The following is a 19,664-nucleotide window of genomic DNA, read 5'->3' as shown; positions in this document are numbered from 1 at the left end:
AACGACACCACACCCGATCACCTCTAGGTGCAATACAACAGGAAGAAGGTGTGTTAGTCCTTCACTGGTACCCCCCTCCCCCCGCCACACACGAGTACTAGCTGCCCAAATCCTCGTGTTACCACGTTGCGATCCCCCCTCCACGCTCACTCTTCATCCAACCCAATCATCTCGGGTTGTGCAGAATCTGGTTATCAGACGTGAGACGACCGGCCAACAGCAGTTGTGGCAAAAAGGCACCCTCGAACGGCGAACGGGGCGAACGGCGTCAGCAAGATGGCTGCTTTGTGCGCTGGAAACTACGGATTGTCACAGCAGGGCAGCCTGAACGATGAGAACAAGGAGTTGATCTTCGTCAAGCTCACCGATTCGGCGCTGCGAGCCATAGAGGAGTTTCAGCGCACGCAGGTTAGTTGCAGGGTCTTCTACCCTTGTTTTGCAGGGAAATCATCCCCTTCACCTTCCGATGCAGCAGCAGCAGCGCACGCTAGTAGTCGGGGCATCAGTTTGGGATCGTGCACCACTACCACAAGGCCGCGATGCTAGGCCAGCGTGTGCCAGATTGCAGCATACACTCATATCGGGCTCTCGTGGGGTGGAAAGGCTTGCTTGTGGAAGTGAAGGAAGCCCCACGTGCCGGAAATCCCACTGTGCGTAATAGATTTTTCCTTGCTTTGAGTGGGCGATGTTGCGCGTTGTTGCCCGTTGCTGCAGCAACAAAAAGTACGGTACACGTGGTTGGACTTACCGCGTGGGCATAGGATAGTATACGTTATCGGAAAGGAACAATCTCTGCTTCTCCCGATTTTCGAATTGTGTTGAGTGGTAAGGGTAAGAGGAACGGAGTTTGCAGTGCACCAATAAAACGTATTTATGGGCGATATTGTTATATTTTTAGCTCAGCAGCTGATGATTATGCGATTGTTGGATTCGAAAACTCTCTTCTACAAAACAAAATATCAGCTTGATACTGTCGTAACTAAAGTTACTCCAAACTATGGGCAATAAAGCAAATTGGAATTCAAACTGCACTTACTCGTCGTCGTGCATTTGATCAAGCCGATTACTAACACACAAGTACCAAACCTTGCTGATTTTACACGTGAAAGGGAGAGAGAGAGAGAGGGACGAAGATCATGATCGAAGAACCGTCTCAGCATTACACCCCCATTGTGATTGCCGATCGAACAAGTTTTGGTATTTTGACATTTTCGACTCTATCTTATGCTTCTTCGATCGTTTTTTTTACTGCGCGTGTCTCAGGTTCTCTATTATGCCATAGTGAGTTGGGTTTTTTACCTCGCTCCTTGGGTTTCTGGCATTAATCTGGCAGTTTGTGTTGTGTGGCAGGGAGTGTGACAACATCAAACAGCCTCCTTCCTCCACACCGCCCTTCCAGACCCACCTGTGCTTGTACTAGTTTCTACCCTGCAATTAAACCCTTTGGTGATCGTGGCCTCTACCCTGGGGCTGCTTTTACCCTAAGCGGTAGTCATGACGAAACCTTAATGTCTTTTAATTTGTTTAGTTTTATTCGAAAAGAATGCAAAATTAATGCCGCACATGAGCTTTACATCGAAATATCAACTTCAAAAGGGGTTTGGCACATATTTTCATCTAACCGATCAGCTTACTGTTGAATATAATTTGTAGAAATGTTTATACCCTTCATGGTGAACGTACTTCAATCCAGGTTGGATGTTTTATTTTACGGGAAATAAAATGAAACCCGCGAAGGGTTAGCGTGTGGTTTTGCTCATGGTAGTAGTATTCGAATGGAGATCTGACATTCACCACCGAAGCTGCTGTTTGATGGTTGGCGAGGAAAATGAAAGTACCCCTCGCGGAGGCGCATAATGTGAACAGAGAAACCGATTCGTGGATCGACCGATTGAAAACTTTGGCTTTGCCACTGACAGGTTCCGGGTTTGTTTTTTTTCTTTCGCCCTCGGTGTAGGATGCGATGGATGCGGTGGTGTTGCCAAGTGCCCTTGGGGCGATAGTATGCATTTATAGACGGGCGCCTTAGTTGCGTAACCAACCAACGGCAGGAAAGCACTGCCGGGACTGCCCACCAGTCCAGCGTGTAGTGGACAGTTCGATTGGATTAGTACGTAGCGGTCATGGAAGAGTGTCGGCTATTTTTTGAAACCGTTTCCAATAAACTTTTTGTCTTTTGAATGTTGGTTGATGTAGAAAGCATTCCTTGGTGGTGAGTACTTTGCTGCGAAGGAAATTGCATTTGGATTGTATAATAGTCTTTGACAAGGAATCTAGAAAGTTACACACTAGGCTCCATCTAATTCTTTGTAAGTGTGTCAACTGTCGGTCGTGAGGAGCCCTTTCGATGTGACAATCCTACTCGTCCGCACTCTTTTCCATCGTCTATGGAACTGGCCGGAACATGTTGTCATAAAGCCATCGCAATTTACCTCAGGTAAATAAGTAAAAAGATCTAATTTTCTATCCCGAATGCACCGGAGGAAATATTTGAATATTTTACAAATCAATCTTTACAACTCATCGAATAGATCACCACTGGAAGGACCGATTTGATTTGATTTTATCATTTACCAGCGGGACACTTTGACATTTTATTTGCTCGTTTGATGCAGTTTCGCGTACTGCAATCTACACATTTCATCCGGCGTCAATTGAGAATGCTCAGATGAGGATACTTTCGAGGCGGGGATGGTTGATGGTGGTGGCCGATGACGTATGTGCTTTGCGTTCCCTCGATTGCCGGTGGCCTAAATATTTGACACCGTTAGGCAGTTACCTTGTTTCGTTTGGCTGACCAACGCACACCAAAGAAATCCACTGGCACTGGCAGTGAGTGGATGGGTCCGAGCGGCGTATTTTGTTGTGTGTACTTAATATTTCTCTTCTGGGTAAGATTCAATTCGTTGATGGTGCGAAAACTCATGTAGCATGATATGAACCTATGGAAACATATCTGTTCACATATTCTGTCAGTATATCAGAAATTGAGGTTCACAAAATGTACACAAAGTTGTATAATTTTCTCTACCGAAATGCTTCCTTCTTTTCGGTTGGCTGCTGTTACGTTTTTTTTACCATACAAACATACGTATGATTACAGTGTCCTACAGTGTTGCGCATATAATGGCAGGGTGTATCTAAATAAACAAGAAAATTGGCAGAAGTAGTTCTTAAACCCACGACAAACCGTTGATAAAGCATACTCGATCGGTTGCTTACTTTACTACAATGCGATCGATGGAGATTTGTTAATTTGTAACATCACGCTTTCATCAACAAATTAAGAGGTTCCGTTATTTTGTGGGAGGTTTGCTTGTTGTTTGGTGGCTGTTCAATTTAGCAGCGGTGCATAAGATCAAAAACGGACGATGGAAATAGTTTGCTGCTCTATTATATCTAAGCTTCAAAATCATTTGAATTCTTAAAATGATGTTCTGTTTTCCCTCCTTTTATATTAGAGATTAATATACTATTCTTCAAACTCTTCAATGCGTACATAAATAAATTTCCATTTTTTCTGGTGCTGTACGAAGGAGGTGCTATTATATGATAAAAATGACAAAAGAAACTCATCATGTGAAATTCATCATGAGGCTGCTGTACAACCAGCAAGCAAATTCTGTCGTGGCATTTAGCTCTATCCGTCAACATAAGTAACCAACACTCCGGAGCTCGTGTTCTAGAAATGGCAAACTGTGCGGAGAGAATAACACTCTTCGGTAAGGTAGATGCATTCCACGCCAGACAGCTCCCGAAAACGTTGGCTTTTTCGGCAAGTTCCCCGATTATTGTTGTCCATCTTCTCGCGGCAGACGAGTGTTTTCATTAGTTTCGGAAAATGTGTAATGTGCCTTGCCAATAGGCGGAGACATTCATTTCCCAAACAGCAGTCCCCTACCGTCGCACGGGTAATGATGTTTCACTTTTAGTGGATGGAGAGGCAGCGTCTACCGCGTTCTGATGATGGTTTCTTTCTATCGTTGTTAAATCACATCCCGCGCCAGCCGGAGACATGTTCAAGGAGATTTAAAAGGGATTCCTCAGCACCCTAACGCTCTCATGGGCACGCTCCTGACTCGGAACGTGCTTTTCCGGGCGAGGGTACGGCCGCGCGGGTATACGCGTCTTTGTCTGCGTGGATTTTCAGTCCCGACGTCTTCGTCGGGGCAACGACTCGTGTCCTGATGGTGCAGCATGTTTCCTTGCTTTCTTTCCTGGTAGTAACGTTAGCCTCACCGCTGGGTTGGAGTTCATTAAACCGGCGGACGATGGAATTTTAGGGGTAAATCGTGTCGTGGCTGCAGTTTGTGTGTCTGTGAGGATAGAACGCTGTAAATAATTGGTGTACGGCATGTAATGTTTTCTATGCTTGCAGACAAATCAGGAGTCAAATTATTGTTTATTTTTATGCTGATTTAGTTGCATATGATGCTCATTGCATAGAATTTCGAATTTTATTCTTAAAAATATGTTCTTATTATTATTTAATTAATATTGACAAATTTCGGAGCAGATGCAGGGGGTCACAAAAATTGAATTGCTTTTGAAGCGTTCGTGTCAGATGGTAATATAAGGATAGTAACATTGTCCTCCTAAATAATAGTGTGTAACTTAAACAGAAGTTGTCATGTATGAAGGAATAATTTTCAATATGCTAGTCTTCTCAACGTATTTGACAACGTTTAAATGTTAATTTAGTTTAAGAGCTCTATCACGTTATTTATCATATTATTTCCATTACACACCGATACTTTTCAGTGTTTGGTTAAGTGATAAAATTTAATTTTGATCGGTGGTTTACATTACGGCCTAGCGGATGCGGGGATGACGGATATGCGGCATTAACGTTAAATTGAAATTATCAATTTAGGGTATGCTATGATACGTAGGGAGGAGCATAAACTGAAGTCAAATCATATAGTGCGTATCGATCTGGTTTGCAAATATTTCACAATGGACTGCATTCCGAATCGACGAGGAGGAATAATGTACGATGTACTTTTTTCCAATGATTTCATTTTGAAAACCCCTTTCCTTAAGAATAATCACAATTTTTAAGAAAATTGCTTGATAACAAAAAATGGATCCTTATTATTGGTTTCGTTATCACTGTTTCGGATAATTGTTTTTTTTAACTTAGAAGAATTTATAAGGTCTTATACATTTTTCGTTTCAATCTTCGCGAAATCCAGATTTTCGTGTCGTACATGTTATAGTCTATACTCACCCTTCGTTACTCATTGTGCTTTTACACGTTTGTGATTCTTTTTTTTTGACTAGGAACGATTCCAAATTAAGTGAACGCTCCCCACCCCCCCCCCCCTCCCCCCCCCCCCCACCGGTATTTGACTTTTTTTTTTAAGTTGACTTCAGGGAACCGTGGCGAGAAAAAGGCATTGTTTTCGTTTAACGATGTGCAATGAGGCGACGCAGGATAAAATCGTATCGGAAACGATCTTCGATGTAACAATCCGTCGTCCTCGTTTCTTCAGAACATGCTTTTCACCCTCTCGTTGACTTCCCTCTGAAGGCGGTCAACTGTTGGCAATATTGTGCGATTTAAAATTTGTAGTTCAAATTTTTAACGACGTTTTTACTTGAACGTCTCAATTAGTTTGAACTTTATTTTAGTGTCGTTCTTGGGTAGTGGTATTTAATTTAGGTGACAGCTAAGGTAGTTGCTAATTCCATTACAACTGAATCTTATCCTCAATTGTATATTGCTCTGTGTTATCTTTGTAGTTTGATTCTTTTCTTTTCATTTGATTTGTATTTTGTAAATCGGGACGCGCATTTTTCGAGATATTCCTTTCCGAGCTCCTAACCATTTGTTGCCGGCCGCCCGATAGAGTAGAGTACGATCGTTGGGAAATGAAGAAACTTCTTTTCGTGCGGGGCACAGGGAACGTTCATTTTGTGACATCTGAAATGAAAGCCTACAAACAGGTTCTTTCCTTCGCTCCGTCTGGTGTCTTTTCCATGGCGCAAGCACACAACAGACGAGACCCGGTTCGCCGCGGGCCGGTTTGTGTTGCTCTATAGTTGTTCGGCTTTCATAAACCTATTCGCAAACACACACTGGCCGGTACGACGCAGTACCTTGGAGGCTGGCACAAGTAAACGGGCGACGCAGTAATATTCCATGTTGCCGTTGGTTGGTGTGTGTGTGTGTGTGTGTGTGTGTGTGTGTGTGTGTGTGTGTGTGTGTGTGTGTGTTTGTGTGTGCGTGCGTGAAGGACGTTGGGAGCCATACCTAGAAGAAAGGCGTTGGAGGAGGGCTGGAGGAGGTCCACAGGTGGTGAACCGACAGGACGGGAGGTGTTGTTTTTTTGGTTATCGAATAAGTAGTCCGTTCATTCGGTTGACTTTCCGTCGCCGTACGTGTTTGCCTGTGCTGTTCTATCCTGTTCCTTCCCGTCCCGTCCCGTCTATCGGTCGGGATGCCCATCGTCATCCCTTCGATGGTGGTGGTGGTTGCGGCGAACGAAACTTCGACGGTGTGAGTTATCAGCTGTGTACTGAGGGGGCTTCAAACTCGAAAGTGACCGCGCACACCACAGGGTCCAGTTTGACGGGTTTTTGGAAGCATAGGGAATACAAGCACTACTATGCTATGAGAGAGATAGGTGGGAGCGTGTTTATTTGCTTTCGATTTGCGTGGCTCGATCACTTCCACTCAACACGCGTTCAAAACGCGCGACGGTCCATTGAAACTTTGAAACCGTCTTGGGTTGTTTTTCTGATTACACACCGACCTAAAATGTGTCTAATGTTAGTGTAAAGATTGTTGTTAAAATTATCGCAAACCACCGTAAATATAGCACTGCAGCAACTAGGGTATGTACCGAGCTTGTTTACAAAAGTTGTTTCTTTAGAGCAGCAAAGCAAACACAAAAAATGAATCAATTAAAGTAATGTATATTTTACATACAGGGTATGGCAGGGAAACTGGATGATTTGAAATAGCCGTCAATTTGCGAAACGCAGTCTCAATGAGATACACTTATTAGAACACTAATATACAGGAAATACACTAATTAGAAAGATGGGTTTTCAAAATTTTGTTATTATACAAACCTCATATCTTCAAGCGCTTGTCACACGGGAAGCGGACATTCGCCGTCAGCCTACATTTACACCAAGGATGAAGCTTGGAAAGCGCTTTTTACGGGGTTATTTCAAATCTATCAAAAGACAAACTTCCGACACTGAAAAGAGAAGAAAACCAACTCAAGTCACGGTATATAAGAGTACAGTAAAATTTCAAAAATGACATTAACTACAATTTTGTTCAGTTTGAAAAAATTACTATCACACGACTTTTCAAATCATCAAAGTTTCGTTGGCCCACCCTGTGCTAAAATTGATGCATTATATGTCAACGTAATGTTATTCTATAATACTTAGTACAACCAATAATCTGCATATTTACATTCATTCTGAATAACCAATTTTTTTGATAGGGACAACATTGAAATGAAATCAGGAAACAAAACCAAATGAAGACGAGACAAACGCTGATAAGTTAGAGATGCATTAGCGACATAAATTGATGCGCCATTTCAATCATGAATGGGGTAGAGGCAACTATATTGGCAACGACTGTATGGTTATGAATATTTGATAGGTCAAGGTTACCGAAAAATAACATTTAAAATATAAATTTAAAAAAAACCTAACAAACTGACTTGTTTGAAAAGGCGATTGTAATAAACTAATCATAAAATGAACATAACTAGTGTTGTGCTTAATGAATCTTTCGATGAGATTAATTCATATGAATCTTCTGCAATGAGTGATTCGGTTCACGAACCGAATCTTGAATGAAAAAATCTCCACGATTCAAAAACCTCTACGATTCACGATTCTCCACGATTCACGATTCTCCACGATTTACGATTCTCCACGATTCACGATTCTCCACGATTTACTACCATGGATTATGCGACAAAAAAAGGGGCCCTCAACCCAGTTTTGAGTTTTCCTCACTTGGTGTGTCTTCAGGATTTTCTGATTCATGAATCTTAATCAGATTTACACCTTAATCTTGGAGATCTCTAACATGGAGATTCATATTCATTGATTTTTTTCAAAGATTCATGAAGATTCGTGAATCTGAATCTGATTCGCACAACACTAAACATGACCATTTACGTCGTTTCGTAAAATGTCCTGCAATCCGGTGCGTGGTAAACGATGTATTTTCATTTTTATTTATGTTTTCTGTAAGTGGAAGATGTACTTGTTCAACGATGACCTTTTCAGGTGAAAATAGTGATCTCCAACATAAACTCTCTTCCGTTGGAAATATTGCAATTAGAGGCCAGTTTGGATTCAACGAAATACTTTACGCTTTAGACCGCTAAGCTGCTCTCTCCATCTTTCACTCGCTTTTTGTTTTCATCTCGTAGCATATCTTTTGCTGCTTCTATATTTTCCTCTTGCTCTAGAAGGGCCGCACAGGCGGGCAGACAGGGGGGAAAATGGGGTCTCCATAGAGCCGTAACAACGATCACGAACATGACCGGCCTCTGGGAGGTTTGGTGGGTGCCTGCTGTACGCCAGCCACTGTTGGCCGGGTTGTTTGCATCGCAACAATAGCGCCAGCAACGTTTGCGTAATACATCAACCACATCAACGGTAGCAACAGCAGCAGCAGCATAAAGCATAACACATTGGCTGGGCGGGCGATGATGGTGTGTTGTTCGTCGAGACGCAAAGGCTCGCGTATTATCGGTTTCGATCGAACGGGTTTTTGGGTGATGAATCTAGGAAAGAAGGGAGAAATTTGGTTGGCGCGGGTCGGCAAAAGGAGAGTGTGTGGGTGAATCGTTTGTAATGCTATAACAACTGTTCCAATTGCTAGTAGGGAGAGGGAGGTAGAGGGGGAAAAAAGAGAGATAAAGAGATCGATTTGAGAGAGATGAGCCATTGTGTCTCGTTTCCGCCACCGTACGGTGACGTAAGGAAGTTATTGTATTTAAACCCTGAAATCATTGTGTGAATCTGGCTACCCAAAATCAGGTGTTTTAAATTGTCCATACCTTAAGGAAGAGCTGTTACCACCCTGTTCAGGCAGTCTAATTGTCGTAACATTTCCATCCCCATTTGCTTCATGTTACAATACTCATTTCATTGTATGGTTATGTAATTTTATTTTTCTCGCTGTGAAACGATTAATTACTGAATGAAAACAGTACTTCAAAGCATGCGCCACCACCAGTATGTCAAAGGATTCCAGATGTCATTTGTACTTTTCAACGCAGCAATAAAGTTGCCAGCCTCAAGTGCCAGCGCATAGCTACCGTTCTTGGCGCTGCTGTGTGGAGTTGGTCAGGCCCATTCTAAAACCCATAAAGTGCAATCGGATCTACGGTCACCGGTTCCGTCCCATCTCTGTGTAAATAAGGGCCAGCGAGTGAGAGAGGGAGAGAAAGGTTTGGTTGTTTCAAGTGGTGCACCAGAGTCATTTGCTTGCACGCACGCACGCACGCACGCACGAACGCACATGGCGATGCACGTGTTTCTTATGGCTGTCACGGCTCCCGAGGCCTGTGCGCACTCTTCAACAAGTCGTTTTCGTTTCCACTTTGCCTTCCATTTTTCGATTATCGTTTCTGCCACCGAGAGAAACTGGAAGGGATTATGTTTACCGAGACAGAGGCACAGCAGTGAGAGAAGGGCAAGTAATGAGATAGTCCGCAGCTCGGGAGAGAGCAACAAGTCGCTGTCATCCTGAACATGGTCTCGGCGTGCGTCATAATGCGCTCCATGCTCGCACGTCCCGTAAAATGTGCAGTCGGCGTTAATCCTTATCCTTTGATTACACGTCATTCGGAAATGCTTGATATGAGTTTTTGTGGGGACACTGGGAATCCCAGAAGCTACCTACAGTCCAGTGTAAATATTATTTAACTGTACTAATGGTTCACACAAAGCGACAGGAATCTGTAGGTGTATTTTTGTATTGCATTATTTTTTTATATCTTTAACGCAAAGTAAGGATTTATAAAAAACCAAAAATGAAAAATTTTCATCAACAATTTTGCTAATTGCTAATTAATTACTAAAATTAGTTTTTGTTAAAATTATGATGATACTCGCGTTATCGCGATACTCAGAGGGATATTTTAGAAACATTAAAAAGGCAGACATCGGAATGCATTAAAACTTTTATAATAATAATAATAATATCAACCATTTAAACTTTGAAAGTAAAAAATAAGCAGTCAAAATAAGGAAATCGGGAACCATATAAACCATCCGGAATGCTCCAAACTGCCACGCCGTAACACGTGCGAAAAATGAATCAATTATCGTCGAGCTTTCGGTTTCGTCCCATATGTTAATGGAAGGTGATTTCTAAACGTGTTTTTATATAGGTGGATTTGAGCTGCTACCCGTTCCGTATTGTTGTAAAATGTCTTTGATTGATCGATAAACTCATAGAATCAATATTTGCACGTATAAAAAAATAAATAAATTTGAATTTAATAGAACTAATGATCTTCCGGTTTATGCATCAACCATATTAACTCAACCAGCAAGTGATGCTACAACTTAACTCCACTCGTTAAATGGCAATGCACTTGCGTCGGAGGCGCATTAAAGAGACAGATTGTTACCGGAGTGTAAAATATAGAATATGGCACTTGTGGGGCAAAAAATGTGCTGCAGTTGGCGGATGCAAAAAAAAGAAGAAAACTCCAGAGCTGAAAGGGCGATATTCGCCAGCCAGGTGTACAAGCATGGGTTACGAGAATGATACTTCTCTGAAAGGTTCGTGTGATTTCTTAAGGTCACAAATAAAAAAATAAAAATAAATATATGAAAGTGCGACATAACTACGGCGAAGGTAAAGTGGAATGAAAAGGATGCGAATAACAAAAAAAAGGAAAGACAATTCAAAGCATAGGTACAATACATCGACAGATGTTTCCTTTATGTTAGAGGTGGTCTATCGGATGGAGTAGAGTACCCGATGGGAAACATGGGGTTTTGAATCAATTTTCTAGTCCGTTTCCATTTTTTTAGATTATGTGAATTCTTGTGATGTTTGAACAGAAAATAGCAGTATTTATTGCATATTGTATAAACAACAAACAGCATAGAACGGCTATGGCTAGTTTTGAGAAAAATAGAATCTCAATATGAAACATTAAAAATTAAAAGAGTTCAAGAAGATTTAGTCTATAAAATATGTGATAAATTTAAAAACATTATTTAAAGAGAAGCTCCTATACATACAGTTATGTATGTTGATTGTCATCAATTCGTATTCACCTTCACGTTGCCCGTGTGGTATATGCTTCATGATTGATTTTAAATAACTAAATAACGAACTACGGTTCGAAGGTTCAATAGTAATCATTTATATAATATTACATTTACATATTTTAGACTGTTTGTTTGATTTTTTGTTTTTTTTTTTAAATTACGTATCTTCTATTATTAAATTAGGGGTTGGTTCGTGCAAAATCGTGTTAATCTTATGGGCGTTCAATGACAGCGCTCGTGGTTAAAAAAGCGGGACAAAGTGTATGTTCCCGGCTTCCGGTGGTGTTGCCATTGTTTGTTGATAAGATATACGACAGGGAAAAAGGTCAAGCAAAAGGATTGAAGTACATTTGCTGTTATCTGTGAGTGTACCTTAGCGTCAATTTTTCAGCGACATTGAAATGAAATATAAGATGAACATATGCACACTTGGCTGTTGGCGAGCGAGCGCAGCATTTATTTACAAATAGGTGCATCCAGCAGATGTCGAAACAGATAATAGTAGTCAGTGCCCTTTTATTCGAAACTTTATTTTGGTAAACAAATTTCCAATTTGCGTGTACATCCATGCAGAGTGGGCAGAAAATGTTTATTTGTAAAATAATGTTTTATAAACATACAAGCATGAGTATATGTTTTAAAAAGAATGTTGCCTTGGTGTGTTGCAGGGCAGCTAAGAGTCGGTATGTGTGGCAAACGAAATGTGGCAAAACGACGACGTTACCGTCCGCTGATGATCGCAAAGAGCATCGCCTTGATGGTGCTACCGTAGCCCTTGTGGTTGTGCCGTTGTGCCACAAAAAAAACGGACCGTGGTGTAAAAAATGATAATATTGAAACTGCAAAGCGGCTACATAGTGTGGGATACACAGCGCACGCGCACTAACCTTCAAACCCCGCATTCAATGACAGTCTGGTTTGATTAATTTCGTTTCTGCTCCGCAAAAATGGCATTTTCTTTTTCTTAATTTGAATATTTGAGGTTGTGTATCCGATAATGTTAGACTGCTCAGTTTATGGTTGTTTAACCGGATCTAATTTGTATGCTAACAAAGCACTGAATCATAATATCATTAGACAAGTTAAATCACTTTGAATCAAAGTTATTTAATCATTCTCGAAGGCCTCTATGCTTCTGAACGTAAATCACGATTTTGTTTTTTTTTTAAATCTAACTAAACTATAAGCGGATATAAAAAAAAAAGCGGATTTCATTTAGCTCCGTTTAACGTTCATCCAAACGACCGTATATTCGTGTATTACTCGGTTTAGGTCAGATTATCTGTACAATAATAACACTAGAAGTATACAAATTGCATTTTTTTTGTATATTTATTTTTGGATATTTATTTTGTATATTGATTAAAGAATTCAAAATTCTTGGGTTTGAAACAAACATGTATATAGACAAACTTTTCCATACATTCTAAACAACTTTTGGGTCTTAATGTCAACAACAATGACCAGTGTGTCTGCAACGTTGTATATGACTAGCACTCAATACTACTAGCTTTTGGGGCTATTTTTCCGATAATGGTATTTATGATCATTTTTCGATAGCGATTGATTTCCCCTTTGCGTATAGCAAGTGATGATTGATCATGTTTTCAAATAGTCATTGCGAATCAACCTGTGCCATATGGGTTGGCTTTTGTACGACACGTAGGAACTTCGTCTTAAAAGTCGTTTGCAGCTTTTTCTAAGTGTGCGTATGCACTACCGGGCTGCGACGTGATGCCTTTGCTAAATGTTGTTTGTTGGAGATGTTAGCTCTCGAAAGTGACGAAAGGAAACAGGGAAAACAAATCACTTTCATTTGCTTTCTATCCGAAAAGTATCGCGTCTTCTTGCTTTTCAACGTTGTGCTGTGGAGCCGGATATGGATTACGTTATCGCATGAGATGTTTGTTTGGTGTAGTTTGAGATTTTCATGCTGGACACTACTTTGTCAGTCGATATTTGAAAACAATGGCGGTATTCATCCCATATCAGTAGCAAACCGCTACTCACATAACCAATGTAATAAAAAATGTATATTTAACAGAAATTGTTATACATATTTTTTTAAATGCGGAAGTAATATAAGATTTGCATAGAATTTGAGTTTTACTGTCATCTGTTTGTGATTGTAACAAGGTGTTTTTCTTTCTTCCACAGGCAAAATTGGGCACTTCGCACAACCCGTCGATACAGTTTCTTCAGAATGGGCAAGGTTTTTTGTCGTTTCCTTCCGGTGGCAACAATGTACAGAAATTCAACTTCTCTATCACCGACATCGATACTGGCTCGATCGAATGCATCCAGCAGACCCAGGGTCAGCTGCAGAATATGGGCCATATTCCACATAAGATGCGAATACACGCCAACGATGATGTCTACGAAACAACTAGGCATAGGTTGGCGGCTGCCGAGGAAAATCAAAAGAATAAGTGGTAAGATCATAACGAAAATACTCTAAATTAATGTATACATACATGTCACAATCATTTAATGTTGCGTTTATGCGAAATGATACAAGGAAATTACTTATTTGCTTTCTTATTCTATGTTGGAATTTATATTTTTGCAAAATGGAAAAATTGTGATTGCTATTGCTTTTATAAACGAATTGTGTTAAATTTATCATAAATTTACCTATGCGTTGCAATTTTCTGGGTTTTGCCAACATGGATAAGCTTATTAATTTATTTTATTGAACATTGAGACCAATAATCTTTTTTCTATTCATCATCATCATAATTCTATATGATTCTACAATATATAATGTAGGGAAACATAAACTTAAATTTTTTAAACTTAAATGGAAAAATTGTGATTGCTATTGCTTTTATAAACGAATTGTGTTAAATTTATCATAAATTTACCTATGCGTTGCAATTTTCTGGGTTTTGCCAACATGGATAAGCTTATTAATTTATTTTATTGAACATTGAGACCAATGATCTTTTTTCTATTCATCATCATCATAATTCTATATGATTCTACAATATATAATGTAGGGAAACATAAACTTAAATTTTTGCTCCAGTTTTTTTTAAGTTTCTACCAACTGGATTAAAGTTACCAAGTTACTGTTTAACTTGTTCCATGCGATCAACTTTTAAAAAACTATGTACGCTCTCCGAAGCGCCCTTCTGTTCTTACTCAATCGTAAGCGGAAGCAAAAGTTTGCGTCAAAGTTCGCACGCAATGGGCTCGCAGGTTGTGCTGGTTGGGTTCCATTCTGATGCAAGGTCACAAGGAACGCTGATGAATTCTCTTGGCAAATGCGCGTTTTGTATAATGCGAAACCTAACTCGAGAACTGGTCGGCCTTCAGGTGCTGGCGGCACGGCTGAGTACAAGATTTGGCGATGGGAAAGCTGCAAAAATAAAAATAAGTTAGCGTTTCTGCAAAGTGGGTCAATGTTATGGGGTAGGTTTATTAGCGCCAAGCAACAGGCGGTGGTTTGTAGCAGCAACCGGATGAATTTCTTCAATCGAGGTTAACTAGATTACGTTTCATAGCTCTCAGTGTCGTACATGGTGTTGTTGCATTGTTGTGGTTGTATAACAGTTGTACCATTCTACGAAAAATATTAAATGAAACTAGTGATTCATAGGGACTTCCGTGAGTCACAGAGAAAAAGGGCTTGCTATACTGATGATTGGTGTTACGATCGTATTCCTAATTAATTATTCTACTGTGTTTTTTCTTCTTTGCAGCACAAGAGAAATCAAACCCAATCAAACAGATATCGGGCGTAAGGTGAAGTTAAAAAATCCAACCATCCGCAACATTCCTAGCAGTAATCCAGCAGTCGTAAACAAACGTGATTCTATATATAACAACAATACTGTGAATAAGACATCCTCCGCATCAGCGAATCAGCTATCGTCTAATAATAATCTAAATAGTTACGTAGCGACATCACCAAAAGTAAGTAAAACTAACGGCCTGCATCAGTCGTCTATACCGTCGCAGCAGCAACAGCAGCAGCAGCAACAGCCATTGCAGCAGCAGCAGCAGCAGCAGCAGCAGCAGCAGCAGCAGCAGCAGCAACATCCGCACCAACAAAATAACCACCAACACTTGGCGCCATCACAAAATCCGTTGCCCCCGGTGCAACCAAAGCCGGGATACCAGCATACGGTCCATGACCCACCGCACCAGCAGCACCAGCAGCAGCAAGCGGCTTTGAAGCAATCGGAAAACACTAGTGTCCAGAACAGGGTAGTGAATGGGAGGAAAACTGGCAATTCCGATTACATGAAATGCAATATAAAGTGAGTATTGTTGGATGCAGCAGAGCAAGCAGGCACGTGTGTGCAGGTATTTGGTATACATATTAACATTTTTATTTTTTTATTTTCTGCTCATTCAGAGAACGGTTAATCCATATGCTTGCGCTTAAGCCATACAAACGACCAGAACTGCTTGTTAAATTGCAGCAAGGTAGGTTGCGTACTGCCAACATGGTTGAAAGACGAGCGCATCCCTCAATCAACGGATATCATAATAATAGTTTTGTGTTGGTTTCAGATGGTGTAAGAAAGGAGGAAATGAAGTGCACTCAGCAGATACTGAAATCCATCTCCAGTACCCGGGATGGGGTACTCATACTCCATCGGAATATTTGGAACGAGGTGCAGGACGACTGGCCGTTTTATTCAGAGCACGACCGGCAAGCTGTCAAGCGGTATAAATAATCTGGCCATGCATACATGTTTTGGCCATTGGGAACTGACCATCATTCGTTTTGTGCATTTTTCCTTCTTTCATCAGGAGACGACCACAGAATCTGACTCCTCCGCTGAGCTCCGACGGTGGTTCGTCCACTTCCGGGCAAAGTCCGTCCAGTACACACAACGGTAACAGTCCACAATCGGGCAATAAACGCTCTATAGTCGCCGGCAGTGAAGAAGTTGGCTCTGCGCCGACTGCCAAAAAGCCGCGAATTAGTCATTACAAGAAGGATAACTTTTCGGATCATATAAGGTAAGGAGCGTTAAATCGGAACCAACGCAACTCCTGCTCGAAACCGTTCGTAGCAGTAATCGTTATGTTATTTGTTTATTCTACGACCGTAGAGTGGTAGCGAAGATGATGAACATCATTTGTGGTATTTTTATTTTAAGAAGGCATTGCCAAACATTGCCGGAAATGTATTGTGATAGCTAACATACCGGGTTTTAATAAGCATTTTTATTTTATTTCGAGGAGAAATCGATATCAGTTGCCTATTCTATATTCTATATTCAACATTTGCAATGTTCTCTTCTTTCTTCTGCTTATTATTGTTGTAAAAAAATATGTGAATCGCGCGGGATTTCGTCAACGCCATACCACTGCTCTGCTATCGTCTGTCCATCTTTACGTGTATCTTTCTCGTGGTTTAATCAACACGGTGGAATTAAACATCGGGATGATCGGAAAATCGTGAAAAACCACACCATAAAATTTTACTCTAAATCATTTGATGTTTTTGCCGTGCCCGGAAAAGTAGTAGACGCGGCATAACTGACTCCAGAGACAGTAGCAATATGAATCCGCGTTCGAGGGAACATGAAGAACCGAACCTCCACCACAACCACCAACACCACCACCAACATCATCTTCATCATTCCATCCGTTCGTCTCACTATTACGGGTAATTATAGGTCGCACGCGCGGTGTAAAAGGAATATATGTACCCTTTACTTTCCGTGGCGCTGAGGCTATCGATGAAATTTTGTGCCTATTTTATTTATTATACTTTTGGCTAAATTAGCTCTTTCTTGGTTATTTATTTTGGTGTCTCTTTTTAATATCGAAACATCATGGGAATAATTTTACTCACATACGGAGCCTAAGTGGATGTATAACTTTTCAAAGGTTGTTATTTGAGTTATTGCCTTCATCGGGTTTTGGTTGGAACAGGCAAAACGTCGCCGGTATATGGAGCTTGCTATTTGTTGCTTTACATTTTGGATTTTTTTTATGTTCGTCTTAACTCCTCGCAAAGTTAATAGCTTAGACACACTGTATTAGGAAGTTCTCTAATGTTTGGGATGCAACGGCTTAATTTATTGAATCTTGTGAATTTTGCCCCAGGTGCAGCAACATCAGCTATTTCAAGGATTCGTAAATTCATCATTTTGTTAAGCATATGTTACAATATGGCCCCGTCGAGGTGGCGTATTTTTATATCTCGGAATGTCGAGCTAATCATCCACATCCGAGGCGTTGTTTAGCGGTTGGATTGATATGTTGTATGTTTTGTTTCTCTTTTTTTATTGTTTCCCTCTTTTAAAATGCACTACTGTCTATAGACCTAACCTAACGCCAAATGCCCAGGATTCCGAAGACGGTGTCAGTTTGAGCTACTCACTCGTACCGAACGATGTTGCCAAACGGATAGTGCCATCGGTGTGTGAAACGGAACCTGAACGGGAACCATTCGATACGGGCTACCATCTGGACGGTGCGCAGCAGATAAACGGCGGGGGAGAAGATGATTTTGTGTAAGAGAGGCTTGTCGTCTTTTAATTACTTGCATCGTCGTGTCATGTTGAACTGTCCCCGTAATGTCTGAGACTAGCTCTGTTTAGTGCGTGTTTCGTGTTTTGTGTCGTGATTTTTTTGTTGCATAAATTTTTGGTATAATTTCTAATCTTATCCTTAACGCGCGCATGCTTGTTTATTTTTTTTTTAAGTTCGAAGAAATGTGACGACGCTTTCGCAAATCCGTATATCTCGACACTTCTGGCTAACTTGCATTAGTAACCAATACTACCAAGCATATTGCAGTGGGAGTGAAATGTACTAAACATATAAAGTTTACGCATTTATTCAGCTCTTTTTATCGTACTGCACTAATTTTGGCGTTTCGAGTAGTCAACTTTGGTTTGTCGTGGCTTATTTCCAAGCATTAATAATAAATTTAAGCTTCTAACTAGGTGGTTTAAGTGACCGCCATGTACATGTAGAGTATAGATTTATATTCAAACAGCTTCTCTAGTTAGTAGTTTTAGCATGTTTTGTTTCACAGAAAGCTATTTATCATATTAAAAGTATTTTTTGCGGTGATTTTAAATGTATTTTTCCGTTTTCCCGCCTTCTTTGCCGACCATACAGTAAGCAGTTCACAAGAATAACATCAGTTGAGCAACGGCGTAGGTACAAGACTGAATTTGACAACGAATATAAGGAATACCGTCGACTGCATGAGGTTTTGGAGAATGCTTCAAGGAAATTTGCGCAGTATGAGGAAGACCTGTTGCACGAACCGAAGGACACACAACGATACAAGGTATTTATTTTATTTAAAAACTGAAATAAAAAATCGCGGCACTAATGAATGTTACGTTGCTTCCTATTTTTTTGTTTGAACAGGAAATCCAAATGAAAATATTAAAAGAATACGACAAAAGTATTAAAAACGTCAAGTTTCAGCAGGATAAAGAACGGTACATTTCATTGCACACAACATTAGAATTCAATAGCATGTCTGATTATTATCTTCTTTGCTGTTTTTAGGTTTAACTATCTACACAAAAAACTGTCTCACATCAAACTGCTGGTTCGCGACTACGATACCTCCATAACCAATGGTTTGTGCAGGCCGCAGGAGAATTACTGACAATTGTTGAAGCGTTCGCATTTTGTGTGTTAAAAAGACATTATTTATTAATCTCCAGCTTGGTCAATCTCCCAATCGCATCCTATCTTCTTCCGGAGGTGCTCGTATTCGCTGATAACCGATTAATTTTAAACCGAACTGTTGAGCGACAATTAAATATCACATGGATGTTTTTGAAACACTCCAAAAATACCAACATGTAGTCTAGGAGTTCACAACCCAAAAGAAAAATCCGCGACTATTCTGAAAACAAGTACGTTAGATCACAAGAAGTTGGTTTTTGAGTCAGTTAATACTGCATTTATCACTCAGTCGCGATATTTGAAAGCAGGAAGGTGGACATTTAAATAGAGTAAAAATCTCCTAGCGCACGTTCTTTAACCAGAAAAGTCTACCAGATTTAACTAGCTAAACTCGGTGAAGCTGTTGTTCAAATAATGTTTCCTTTATCTTTCGTGTCCTTGAAAATCATTGAGATGATAAGCAATTGCTGTTGGGAAGCCAGCCATCCAGAGCATTGGCCAGCTTCAGGTTATCGGTGGGGTTGACACTGACAATCACCGGATTTGTTGGGATTTGGTTTGAAATATGGACCCGCAATATCTTGCATATTACCATTTTAAGAACAATATTTAATTTATTTTTTACGAACTTAACGTTTCGTACGCAGGTATTTGCTCAAAGTAATAAAAAGCACTTTGATTGCCCAAAATGCCAAACGCAGTGTATTTATGTCGTTATTAAAAGACATTGAGATCCTACTTGTTGGTTGTCGTTTTGTGAT

At 40.4% G+C, this 19,664-nt stretch overlaps 1 protein-coding gene across 1 annotated transcript; it reads left to right on the top strand.

Annotated features, from left to right (window-relative positions):
- The first annotated feature begins 102 nt into the window (after window positions 1–102).
- On the top strand, window positions 103–19,603 carry LOC131282420 (RNA polymerase II elongation factor Ell-like). The gene is made up of 11 exons (XM_058311885.1): window positions 103–408; window positions 13,438–13,712; window positions 14,985–15,545; window positions 15,644–15,714; window positions 15,802–15,958; window positions 16,045–16,257; window positions 16,766–16,909; window positions 17,571–17,762; window positions 18,376–18,550; window positions 18,634–18,707; window positions 18,778–19,603. Exons 1-11 carry the CDS (start codon window positions 277–279, stop codon window positions 18,878–18,880), a joined length of 2,097 nt encoding a protein of 698 aa, XP_058167868.1. The 5' UTR covers window positions 103–276; the 3' UTR covers window positions 18,881–19,603.
- Window positions 19,604–19,664: the final 61 nt, after the last annotated feature.

This window comes from Anopheles ziemanni, chromosome 2 (assembly GCF_943734765.1).
Source record: "Anopheles ziemanni chromosome 2, idAnoZiCoDA_A2_x.2, whole genome shotgun sequence".
Taxonomy (NCBI): domain Eukaryota; kingdom Metazoa; phylum Arthropoda; class Insecta; order Diptera; family Culicidae; genus Anopheles; species Anopheles ziemanni.
Note: the sequence above shows the minus strand (reverse complement) of the source record. Positions and strands in the feature narration are given on the sequence as shown.

Bases quoted from the DNA above. Each gene is read 5' to 3' on its own strand.
- LOC131282420 (XM_058311885.1), top strand. From the start codon at position 277: ATGGCTGCTTTGTGCGCTGGAAACTACGGATTGTCACAGCAGGGCAGC. The intron at 409-13,437 runs GTTAGTTGCAGG...TTTCTTCCACAG, and splicing joins AGGAGTTTCAGCGCACGCAG to GCAAAATTGGGCACTTCGCA. The intron at 18,708-18,777 runs GTACATTTCATT...TGCTGTTTTTAG, and splicing joins TTTCAGCAGGATAAAGAACG to GTTTAACTATCTACACAAAA.